Source organism: Scleropages formosus, chromosome 17 (assembly GCF_900964775.1).
Source record: "Scleropages formosus chromosome 17, fSclFor1.1, whole genome shotgun sequence".
In the NCBI taxonomy this organism is placed as follows: Eukaryota; Metazoa; Chordata; class Actinopteri; order Osteoglossiformes; family Osteoglossidae; genus Scleropages; species Scleropages formosus.
In genome coordinates, this window is record NC_041822.1 from 3313283 (window position 1) to 3326834 (window position 13552).

The window sequence follows — 13552 nt, forward strand, 5'->3', positions numbered from 1 at the left end:
TGGTCCAACCCACTGTGCCCCCCATAACAATACTCAAATTACACAATTTGCCCCCACTGATTTACATTGCTGATATTACCATGCTGCTCTTGAAAAGAAAAACCATTATTGATTTTATTTGGTTTCAGATTATGTGAAAAGGAGAATGGATATGCCTTAAAAAGAATGACTTTCAAATGACAATTTACATTTATCATTTAGCAGACGCTTTCCTCCAAAGTGACATACATCTCATAGAAAATACAATTTGTGCATTACATTAGGAGAATAAGACACATAGTTGCAGACGTGCGATTCTTAAGTAAACCAAAACACGATGAACTGCAGCGATGGTCCTCCAAAGCAAAATATAACGCACGATTTTCTAGGACATACAAGGAACTCAAGTTTCTAAACAGGGTTAAGACTGAATTGCCATACAGACAATTTGAAATGATACAGAATTAAAAAAAGAAAAAAGAAAAAAGGCAACTGTGTTTGTAAAAAGACCATACATCAACACAAACTCTTGTTTCAACTGTTTACAGATTAACACCCCGTAACAGACAAATCAGGAAGCTTCTATAGTACTTACAATTACAGTACACATTTATTTTTGTACTATTGTACTTCGGAAGGTCCCTTAGGAGCAGTCAGTAATAAAAAAAAAAAGTGCACATATGGTGCATGGAGCAAAGCAGAAGTAAACAATATGTGCAGTTCCTTGTCCAGTGTTCCTGGGAATGTCACCCTTCTTGCAATTCAAGGAGTAAAATCATGGGCCATTACACCAAATACTAACTGCACTGTTACTGATGATTCAACATGTGGTTGGAAGCCGGATGGATTTACAGGCAACTCCCATCTATGAGTAGTAACCCACAGACACATACACTTTGGATGAACTTTGAAGTTACTGATAAAACCTTACAAAAAATTACCTCATTTAAAGAACAGCTTGCACAATGTGCAGCATTTTGTTATCCCTTATTATAGCCTTGGTGTGCTTTAACTTAATGGATGATAAAACGTAACAGGATTTTTAGTTGTGCACAAAAAATGTTATATGGTGGTTGCAATCAACAAATGACAAACTTTCTTTTTTTAAGGCTGTTCAGATAATGGTCTTCTGTGTTACTGACTCTGCATGACCTGTTTACATGATCATGGAAATAGCTTTAATATACTGCTCCAGAAAAACATTAACACTAGCTTCTGAAGCAACGCGTTTCCACAATCTAACTTCCCTGAGAGCATCTCCCTTGAATTTCCAGAAAACCAATTTACGTAACTGGGGGGAGGGGAATCAAAATAAGGGGTCACGGACAGTGTTGCAGCTGACAGAATGTTACATAAACTTCAATAACGCTTATAGCAACATAATAGTAAACTAACATACAGCTGACGCTAATCGAGATCACCAGGGCCTCAGAGTGGTCCTACAAGTTCTGTGTGGTACTGGAACTGTTCAGGCCTGTAAAGTGATCTGTACAGCAGTGGCAGAGGTGGGAGATTATGGTGGTTACGCCAATGATAACATTGCGTGAAAACATAAAAACCATCAAGTGCTTGGAAAGAAAGCGTGCAAAGCACAATCTTCTGTTACTTGAACCCCACTTTACAAGAACATAAAAAGGTACATGGAGAGGCACTGCAGTAAATTCAAGGACAGTATTGTCTCTTGTGATGAGTAGTAACATTATTGTTCAGGAGTAAAACACATTCTTAAAAGTAGAATCTTCACAACATGCAAAGTATCTTTAATAAAGTTCTCCAGTATTCAATTCAGAGGTATACTGGATGTTAATGGAAGTCATTAAATGCATCTGTATTTCAAACAACTGCAAATAAATTAGACCAACATGAAAACTGCCTGAGATAGTCTTAGATAAGGATGTTCAGATATTGCACAGATCCAACAAATTATAGCAGTTAAAAACATTCTCAATCAATTTTTAAATTGAGGAGGAAAATAAACCGAGTAGACCTATTGTGCCCTCTAAAACAGATTTCACAATGTCAACGTTAGACAAAATGGGGGGAATTTACATCCTTGGTAGCTCAATTTCTACCTTACTGTGTCCACACAAAATAAGCAATCTCATCCAGGTCTACAGGGTAGTCCGTAAGGTACATAGGACCCTTGTCAAAATACTCCCCTTTGTAACTCTGCCACCTTCCAGCTGGGAGGTAGATGTCTCTCTCTTGTTTGCCAGGCTCAAGCACTGGGGCCACCATGAGGTCATTTCCTATCAAGAACTGCGAGTCAATTTTGTAAGCAGTCGCATCGTGAGTGGCAATCCACCACAAGGGCCGTATGATTGGGTCCCCCGTGTCCACCACTTCTCCAGCCAGCTCCAGTACACGGGGGGCTACAAGGGTCTCATGCAGAGCAGTGAACTTCTGGGCAATCTGGACAACTTTGTCATCATACTCCCAGGGTGGGATGGAGAACTGCATGGCTGGCATGAAAGCTGAAAGTTCCAGCCAACGAATGTATAGTTCCCGGTCTGGGAGCTGTCCGTTACTGTAAGTGTGATTAGGGTGCACGCTGCCGCCAATCATGTCCGGCAGGATGAACTGGTAGCCCAGTATGCTGATGGTCAGCACTGTGGGGATGAGGGATTTAAGCCCTAGCTCATAGCCCCAGACGGAGTCACGATCAATGAGACGGAAGAAGCAAGAGATGTTCTGGGACTGGTAGCCCACCCGAAGCTCGGCGCGGTCATTGAAGGGGATAGCCATTTCAGTGTAACGACGGGTGAAGGTGCTAGGGTCATGCAGAGGGACCAGGGAACTGAACTTCCAGGGCAGGTAGCTAGTCTCCCCAGCATCAAACTTAAAGGAGGCCACATCATATTTTGATTTAAGAGCCCGCAGTTGTGAGGCATACCAGTCGCGGGTCTCTGGGTTGGTGAAATCAAGGATGCCACCAATACCATTCCACCAGCTCACCAACGCTGGCAGTTTACCGGTGGGCTCCCGCACAAAAAACCCCCTTTTCACACCTACACCGAAGTTGGCCGAGTCATAGTTAACAAAGGGATGTGTCCACAGGGACACCCGGAAACCACTGGCCTTCAGTTTCTGGAACATGGCGGTGGCATTGGGAAACTTTACTGGATCAAACTCAAACTCCCCATATTTGCTTGTATAGCGGTCATCCAGCTCCAGGTGGCTCCAGTTGAAGTTATACTTTTGGATGTTGGCTGCATATGTCAGCACCTTCTCCTGGTCAACGCTGGTCTTGTGCAGAGCCCACGTGGACCAGATGGGGTGACGGAACACATCCTCACAAGGAACTTTGTTGGGCTTGTTGAAGTAGCGCCTGACCATATACTTATGGATGGAGGTGACATCGGAGCCCACACACACTCGGTAGCTCAGCTCTGCCAGTGGCTCCTGCCCTGGAAGTGGTTTATACAGGGTGTCCTGATACCTGGCCTGGAAACGCATGGTTTGCGCTATATCGTCCCATCCTAAGTGGAATGGCACGGAGTCATTGATCTTGATAGCTACAGCATTGGAGGAGAGCCAGTAACGTTCCAGGATGCCACCAAATTGTTGCCGGTTCGAGTTGATGTCACTGGTGACAAAGGGCTCAGGCTCCTGTTGTCCTGCTAAAAGGATAGGCCAATGTTGAGAGGCACTTTCAGCCCCGCCATACCAATGTGAACCGTTGTAGGACATGGCATGCTCCACTGGCTGACCAGCTACCAGTTCCTCCCAGCGCACCCGGTAGCACATCACTGTGTCCCTGGGCCTCACCACCTGAATGAAGAAGTTGAGTGGCCCCACATTCGACCGTTCACAGTTAAGCATCACTCTGGTGTTTGTGCATGAATCCAGGTCAAGCGCTCCTGACCTACATATAACAAACAAACAAACTAAAATAAATGAAATAAATTTAAAAACGGTCATTTCAGTCAAGTTTTACAATAGTTATCGAAAATGTGCAGGAAATACAAACGTATTTATCAAATATGATTGCAATCTCAACTGTAAAACAGAAACAAGACAGTTTTTACTATTAGTATACTGTATGTATGCTATATTATTTCTGTTAAAACAATAATTAAGAATTTTTAACACAGTAGGCCTAACCTCAGAATGTTTGCTCTCAACATGCAGTCCAGAAATATTTATGTAAAAAGTGAGAATTAAATTTGACCCTGAATTTAGATTTTCATACATTTATTCAAACAGAAATGGGCAGGAAAATAAAGATTTACATCTGTAAATTTTCTACTGGATGCATGCACACACAAATATATATAAAACTCAATGGCTTACAGGAAAACAGAAAGAATACACAAATGGAAAAGCAGACAAGGTGACTGACGCAGTACTTAACCAGAAGGAAACGAACCTGAAGGCCATGCGAAACACTACAGCTCCCGTCTGGTTGCGAATGGTGAAACCATCTCTTCTGAGGTCCAGCAGCTCTGTCTTCAGCTGGTCAGCCTTACGCAGAGAAGCTGTGTAGTAGCACCAGGCTGCCACAGCTGCAATCACCAGGAGCAGCCCAAGAACACCGGCTCCCATCAGATGACGACCTTCTCTTCCCAGCTTCTTCTGTTTGGATGGCACACCGCCTACAGGACCCACGTTAGGGCTTTCTGCCCCAGCCACTACCACCTGGTACATGTTGATGACCAGCTTTCACAGGATCTTCCTTAAAACTCTGGGGACTGGGCGTACATACACCTGTCTGGAGTCATGTGAGCACTGACGGGCTCTTGTGACCTGAAAATATAAGCAGGTGGCATAGTGGTTAAAACCCTCATCTTGCAATTAAAGAGGTTGAAAACTTGTTCCTGCTGATGTACCCTAACCCTAACCCTTGCGCATACTACTTCCTGAACTGGCTATATAAACAGGTTAAAAAAAAAAGTAAAAAAGTGGTTTGTACATTTGGCCAAACATTGTGAGTCACTCTGGAGAAAAGTATCAGCTAAGTGAATTAATAATAATGGTAATAACCACAACAGTAAGAGAGCAAAATAATTCTAGCCTTTGCCATATCCTATAAGGGGACCAAAAAATTAAATTATTTTAACAACAATCTTGAAACCCAAGCTTTAGAAATGACAAAATTTAAGCTAGAGAAACTAGTTATGAAGCTACAAAATATTAAATTATTCTAGGGATACAGTGAAGCCCTGTTCAGGAGCAATACACAACAGGGCAGGAACCTTCACGGAAAACCTTCATTTGGATGCATACAAACACAGCAAAGTCGCCAGCCAACTCACAGGGACAGCGGCAGGGTGTTCTTGCTCTGTTTTCTTACGCCATTATGCGATGGTCCAGAAAAACTGGAAAGGCGCAAGAAAAAACACCACATCAGCAGGTCTCAAAAGCTGCTGTCTGCACAAAGACTGAAGTCAGCATGTCAGAACTTCACTGCATCAAACCACTTAAAGAGAAAGCTAAGAGTACTTATGACTTTTTGGATGGACACAAAAGGCTACACACAAAGTGGAAAAAGGACAAAAACATAATACAGACAATACCTTTACTTTAAAAAAGTAAAGCCACAATTCTATTGACTTCATTACTCATTTCAGGTTAAAGTCAATAAGACGTGAGCAACTAGTAAATGAACAACACAATGTCATCCCCCTGTTATTGGCTTCGGAGGCCAAACCAATAATCAAGGGTGGAAAATAAGGCCTGCGGAGTATTAAGGAGTCACAAAGAGGACTCAGAAGTTAAGCCTTATAAAATAAATGACAAAAAATAAAAACATAACATTAAAGTAATTCAATACACACAAATTAAAAAGCAGAAACACCAAAGAATTGCATCATTGGGGCTTCTGTGTAACAGTGAAATGTGATCAGCGTTAACCTGCTGGATACAGAAATATATCTGTATCATAATGGCAACAAATAAGGCAATAATTACAGACTGCTATGAGAAAACACGTTCAAAACAACTGACATGCCCATTTTAAAAACGTTATCAAGTGTAAAGTTAATATTTAACTCCCATCTGGGTAAGAAAACTGAATTAGCGCTTAGTCTTGAAATTTTAATTCAAGCAGTTGCAAATTGGAAAGCATTATTAGTAGAAGTCAGAGCTGCTTTTTAATTGTTTGTGAGATGTATGAAGCTTAAGGGAAAAGCCTTTGCTAAATGCATAAACGTGAACGTAATGTGTTTCAAGATGAACGGACATTTCAGCCGATGTGCACCATCGTTCTGCTCAGGACTCTTCTCTGATGCAGAAGTGGAAAACTATTGTGCAGAATTCAAAAAATGACAAACGTTATGGAAACTGCAATGTAATAATCGCCATCAAGTTTGTAATGTTCTTTTTTCTAGTTTCTGCAACGTCACCTCTGACTGAAGCATGCCACATGTTCTCAGCAGTATCGCTGGTACAGTTTTGAGAATTAATGAAGAACCAATTTGTGCCCGTATCCCTCAGTAGGACGCAAAGGGCACCTCATCATTTTATTTCGCTTTATGTTCCCCCCATGCCCTCTACCTTCTACATTCCTTTCCACATCTTGTGGCTGAGGTGAGCGATGGGATGCATCCTCCAGCTTTTATGTTACGTTTATTCATTTAGCTGACGCTTTTCTCCAAAGCGACTTACAATTAAGGTATTTACAACTATTTGCCCATTTATACAGCTGGATAATTTTACTGATGCAATTTAGGGTAAGTACCTTGCTCAAGAGTACTAACTACAGCTGGAGGTGAGACTCAAACCTGGACCTTTGGGTTCAAAGGCAGTAGCTCTAATCACTACGCCCCCAGCTGTCCTTCGATTTGAATTTTATATGTCTCCATTATTTACAGCTGTCTGTGAAATTTTCCACTAGGTCACCTGCTTACAGGGACACTCTCACTTGCTCCCCCTCCCCCACTTATGATAAGAATTGGTGTTGCAAAGGGCCATTAACAGTTTAACATTTTGGAAATACTGAGCTTGCATTTATATAGAAAAATAGCAGTGATAAAACACATTAAAAAAAACTAGTGAAATCATATAGACTAAACACTTGCTACGCTAGTGAGAGCTGAGAACATTTTTGACTAGGATCTTCTATTGCGTAGTTTTCAAAATTGCGCGCGCGCGGTAGAGGGCGCTCACGCACGCGATACACTGCAAAAGTCACTTTCCGTCGCAAATGTACGAACCGCAGCAACGCAAAGAAGCAATTTCACTTAAGTGAGGACGCTTGTAACGACGTATTTCTAAATTCCCGTTATAAAACTCATACGCACATATATAGCAATTCTGGACTATAATTACATGTAACTTCCTCGTCTATTTCACGAATTAAGAAGTTTCCACTTTACTTTTGCACGAGTCGCGCCGCCGCGGCTGACTTCTCAGAACAGAAGCTCACACACACAGCTATTACTATGGCGCAAACAAATGGATACAAGTCATTGCAAGAGAGTCCACAAACAATCGTTTATTAGCCTCTGTACAGAAGACATTCCGACCAGAGACCTCCAGGACTAAGTTCAGGTGAACAGTGAGTGGAAGCGTAGACGTGTCCTAGTCGCCTGGGACGCAATCGGGTGGAAACGCGTCGCCCGCTGCTTTATATATATATGTATATATAAATAAAAACAACAATGCATCTAAAAGTTCCATAAAACAATGCTGTTTTGCACCTCAACTCCAGCTCGGTACTTACTGCTCCCGATCCCGGAGGAGCTGCCTGTCGCTCCACAACATGCACGTGACGAAATCACGCAGACACACAGCGCGCGCACGGAGTTTATTCCCTCACGTGCGAAACGCGGGAGGTCGGCGCGGGTTCACATCTACTCCCAAAACGGAGTAGCGCGAAGCACTCTTCGACAAAACAAAACTGAAAGGAAGTCCGTTTCCGCCGAGTGCGGGACGTTCAGTGACTGTGCAGCTCGGCGCTCGTTCTCCGAGCAGAATCTTCCCACGAAAGCGTTAACTCACGTCACGTGCCTGGTCTGCATGACGCGCGGAGTGCGCGCGATACCGTGTGTCGTAAGATTCAATGACACTGCAATAGCTCTGAAAGCGAGAGTACTGAGCACGATGTTTTCATTGTGTTTTTTTTTTTCTAACCTTTTTGAATATATTTGTGCCTGGACGCATAAACAGCCATCGCCTCTGGATGGAGGCTTTGTTCCGGTTTTTAGAAAAGTACTCTTCATAACAGTAAAACGTTCTTATCCGATCGCTTTTTCTAGACCGTTCCCGCCAAAAATCCTGTCAGCTCAGTCGGTAAACACTGAACATAACAAAAGTTTTAAAGTAGTTAAAATATGGAGTGTCTTGTTTTCAATACAATATCAGTTCGGCTTGAAACTTCACGTAGCTGGTAGAATGCAAAAGCAATGTAAAATGAACAACGAATCATGTCCACACATGAATATGGGCCTCAGGAGCTACCATAAGGGCTGACCTGTTTGCTTTTGGGTGAAGGGCAAAGGGTGGCCATCCTGACCAAAATTGACCGTCCATTATAATTGTTCATAAAACAATTAGAAATCATTATCACATAATCTTGTTTCACAGTTTTTAGCCAACTTCTATCAGTCGCAGTCACTTACGTCAAATGATCACACTCTTTTTAAGTGTGAATTGCTGAATCTGGCATTTGACACTTTCTGGTCTTTATTAGTCTCCACAGTCATTTCAGAGTCTGATCGCACATACCACATATGTACAAAGTGCAAATAAAACACATGAAATTCATTGAAACTGGTGATAATTCATTCTATGTGCCAGATGCCTAGTGTGGAGGATTGTCATGAAGCTTTATGGCAGTCAGATGAAAGAAACCATATTTAGGACAGATAAAAGTAGTAAAAGGATCAGCTTTGGCCAGAACACTGCCCAAGGGTTCATTCATAGTTCCACTGCATGCCTTGCTACAACATTTCAGTTCTACAACCACACATTTGGTAACTTTTGATAAGTGGGAGAAAAAAAAAACCCTGATAATAGTCATGTGTAGTCTTCAAACAGTGACGTCGTGGTGAACCGGAATCCAACCCCACAACGCAAGGCGTAAGGCTGGAGGGGGAGGGGGACGCACCCAGGACGGGACGCCAGTCCATCACAAGGCACCCCAAGCAGGACTCGAACCCCAGACCCACCAGAGAGCAAATTCTTGTCAGTCAAAGGTAAAGCTAGCCACAACCTAAGCAGCGATGGATAATGCACAGTGAGGTTACTGTCCAGAAGGATTCACTAGAAAAAACTAACTTGTTAGCACAGAAAATTTTATATGAATATTAAGAATTTACTAATATAGAACATATTCAAGAATATCAACAAACTAGTTCATAAAATATACATGAAAAGAAGGCACAGGATTTAGAGAGGATAAATCTATCTTAAACCAGCTGGTAAGGGCAGAGTATAACCTGAAGAAAGATTTATAAGCCTGTCATAATGCATTATAGTGATGCAATTAGTGACGACTGAATGTCCGTGAAATACATACAAAAAAAAAAAACTCAGACAGAGACAATCTGACAATTCCACTTGCTTTGTATTTATTGATATGTTACACTACACAGACCAATAACATTGTTATATACGGGGATGGAAATGTTTACATATTCATTATCAGAGGAATAAAAATGGGTGTGTTTCTATGTTAAAACCCTACACACTTTTCATATCCTTTATTTCAAATAAATAAAAACATGACTGGCATTAATATATATGTTCCAAAAACCAATCAATTAAGGCATAATCCATTTGAAAACATAATTCAGACACAAAAATGAGTTTAACATATTACATGAAAGTTTGACAATATATAACTACACAGGAATGAATATTGAAAAAAGGTGGATGATGTGTATACTGTCAATTGCATGTTTATATGTATGCCTTTGGGGCAGGGAGGTTGAGTTTGGTGCTTGTTTTGTTCAGAGGCTGGGTTTTCTTATTGGCAAAAAAAAAGTCAGCAATGTCTTTCTTTCCCTTTCTTTTAGGTATAGCATCAGCCTTTTTGAGTTTTTTTTTCCCCTCAATATTTGAGATCATTAAAACAAAAAATATATACATTAATAGTAATGACTGTACATAAATAATTCAGTTTTGATAAAATAATTTTGCATTGCAATAAGGAAGCACAAAAGTACATTTAGCAACACATCTTTTCTCGTCCTGCATGTGTTATATAATTGTGTGTAACAACGGTGAAACATACACAACCTACCACACGTTCCTTCATGAACAAAATCATAAGCTGCTACATGTTAAAAGCCATCATTGAACAAAATCAAATGAATAGAAAGAAATGGGAAACAATCTCATTAAATATACAATAAATATATATTTAAAAATCACAAATTTTACACTTTGCTTTGTACATCAGCACTTCTCATCTCTTCACATGTTTGCCAGATGGCAGGGGATTGTGACTGTGTAGATGTGTACAGTACAAAGTGTACTCCAGCCTGTGACAGGTACACTAATTCACAGACAGGGGGCACAGACAGACAGTGTCATGCTCTTCAGGGAATTTGTTCAGTGTTCATTTTGTAACACTCTGTATACAGTAACAAATGCAGTCACTAGCTATTGTAATGGATGATGTGAACCAGTACCTGTGCAATACCATAGCCACGGTGCCCTCATCCAAGGTGAGGGTGCTTTGTTCAGGCTGTACAGAAATGCCACTGTTGCTTGAAAATGCGACTAAATGAAATAAATTCAACAAAAGAAACACATGTAAACAGATTTAAAACAAAACAAAAATTAAAAGTGTCAGCATAAACAAATTTATAACCATATGAATTAATTTCACAGTTACTCTAGAACGTTTCACAAGGAAGGTTATGGTCTGCCAAAAAATATTTTACCAAATAATACATTTTAAGATCTTTTTCAGGATGAAAACAAATCTCTTCCTATTCCTTAGCACTGGTCTTATAGAGACCAGCAAACGTACAATTATAAACATACTAAGAAAAAAATGAAAGGTATTTCAAAAGTAGTACTCACAAACAAAATTAATAACACTTCAGTTGTGCCACAAGTATCAGCAGTAGTAACTGGCTAATAACAAATCTGCAGGTTTGCAGAACTGTCTTCAACTAAAGTTTTCCATCACTTAACATACATTCCAGGTAATATCACAATCATTATCTTGTTTCCAGTCCACATAAATGTTCCTAAACTTTCAGAAGAAAGTGACAGCAACACCCTGTCCATCACAAAGTATTTAAATCCACAAAAATCTGGTGCTATGTATCCTGCTCATGCCGCCCTCCACCACCTCCACCCATAAGCATTCCCCTAAAGCTACAATCATGGTCTTAATACTTCTAACTATTGAAATTATAGATGACAACTTACATGGTTTTGAGAACTTCCCTTCCTGAATTTTCCTGTGCAGACCGACGATAGAGTATTCCACAACAGAAATGCAAGGAAACAATTTTACAGGAAATTTATGAAATAATTGAATGCCCTTGCTAACATTATCCATGACAAAACATTAACTGTTCTGCACAAAATTACTTCCAGATAAAGTGGTGACCAACTGGCTTTGTGGCAAAAACATGGCAGCGAAGTTGTAGCAAAGAAGCACCGGTAAACCATAAGCAGAGCACATTTGCAAATAATTTTCCAATAAGTTTTCTAGTAAATTGGAGAAGATGGAGAGACTACCTTATCTATTCCTTTTCTGTATGATACTGAAGCATGATAAACTACCCAGTTATGAGAACTTACACTAAAGAAGAAGCATTTGGCATTCATAGGACAAAGTCTGATAAGCCTTGAAATCTGGAAACTCAAGAGTGTCCGGTGTGGTTTTATGTACATTAAAAACAGACGTCTAATATGTGGCTTTTTTTTTTTTGTTATTCCATCATTTATTATCTTACTAGTGTTATCCTTGACTGTACAAGCTACAGCTAAGGACAACAAGCCTGTGTCAAAGTTTATTCTGGCTGTGTGTGCAGAAACAACATCTCTGTGATGTGCATTACATTATTGCCCAACTCCAATTCATTTCTTATTTGCAAAAGGCAGGCAAATTTACAGAAACAACACAGCCAGAAATGCATGCAGAACTCCAAATGGGAATTTTTAAAGAGTTTTTTTGCACTCATTCCTCTTATCTAAAAGTTCTTCATTAGGGACATTACACACATTTTTAAGAATACCTACGTGAGGTAGGCCATTTCATATTATGCTTCTTACATTCACAAACTCCAATGGATTCCTGATCATTTGAGAGTCTAAACAACTAAGGGTTAATGAAGTTATATTACAGATAAAGTAAAAGACCGAACATTCCATTGAAAGGAAATGTAAAACACACTTTCTCCTCATATTACAGACTTGAGTCACAAATTTTAAAAAATGCCAACATTTTTATCGAGATTTAAAAAAAAAAAAAAAAACTTTCAGTTTCTAATTTACAGAATTTCTTTTTTTTTTTTTTTTTTTGTAGTGGGGGAAAGGAGGCCTGTGTTTTACATGTCTAGCTGACAAATATCAGAAAACGCACCCAAACAGAACAGGAGTGTGTAATTAACATTAGTTCAACCTGCTTCCAGTTTTTACACCTCATGTCTGGAGTACTGGTGATTGTAATACCACAAGTAAGAAAAGGTGTCTTGTTACCATGGAAACAAAGGGTTGATAATAAATACAAACTTCGTAAAAAGATGAAGAGCGTAGCACATGAATTGGTGAACAATCGCGACTGAATAGAACTGAGAATCTTTTCAGTAAAGCAGCTCAAAGACAAAAGTAAGTTTTACAAAAGAATATTTCATTTTTTTTATAGATATAGCCAAGATTTTTACAGACTGTAATATGAGAATAAATTGAGGGATGCCTGTACTGTCAAGCTTGTATGGAATAAGACATAATAGTAAAAGAGACAACAGCCTCACAAAGAAAATGAGTTATGAACAGACTTCCATACCCAGCTGTGTTCATCATTTGAGAAACTAGTGTATAATAATTTTGAGTAGTTGTTTTGTACTGGAAAAAACTTATTTCCATAATCCATAATCAAAGCTGCTTTGGTAAAAATTTGTTTTTAGAACATAAGCTTCTTTTTATGTTCATCAAAGGCAAATTTCATACTGCACAAATTAAATCTGAAGTAATATTTCAACTGTAACCGTATGGTGGGGGGTAGTTCTCTTCCATGCCCGAGAATATGTCTAAAGAATACATTTATTTTATTCTCAAAACGACTTAAGTATGAAAGAAATATATATATATATATATTTTTTTAATTTTTCATACAGAAAAAGTTTAGTGCTTGATAAGAATTTAATTGACAATCCTACCCAGAATCTCTATGGAATTATCTGGCCAAACTTACAGATGACGTTTTGAATTTGAAACCCTTGCCATGCTTTCTTGAGAATGCACACAGAATAATTCCCTTATTCTGGCCTATTTTTAACTAGACACATGAACGAAAATAGAACCTCGATAAAAGGAAAACAACACAAATCAAGTGAAAACAAGAAAATACTGTGGGCAGTTTTCCCTAGCATTCTAGCATTTGACACAATGTCTGTTTTTGATGGTTTGTCTCTGTATGTATTACTACAGGGTTGGCAAGAAAAAG

At 39.6% G+C, this 13552-nt stretch overlaps 1 protein-coding gene across 1 annotated transcript; it reads right to left on the reverse strand.

Annotated features, from left to right (window-relative positions):
• Positions 1-542: 542 nt before the first annotated feature.
• LOC108938976 (myogenesis-regulating glycosidase-like) lies at positions 543-7882 on the reverse strand. The gene is made up of 4 exons (XM_018760011.2): positions 7643-7882; positions 5235-5297; positions 4349-4725; positions 543-3844 (listed from the first exon to the last, which is right to left on the reverse strand). Exons 3-4 carry the CDS (start codon positions 4624-4626, stop codon positions 2053-2055), a joined length of 2070 nt encoding a protein of 689 aa, XP_018615527.1. The 5' UTR covers positions 4627-4725; positions 5235-5297; positions 7643-7882; the 3' UTR covers positions 543-2052.
• Between the last annotated feature and the right edge of the window lie 5670 nt (positions 7883-13552).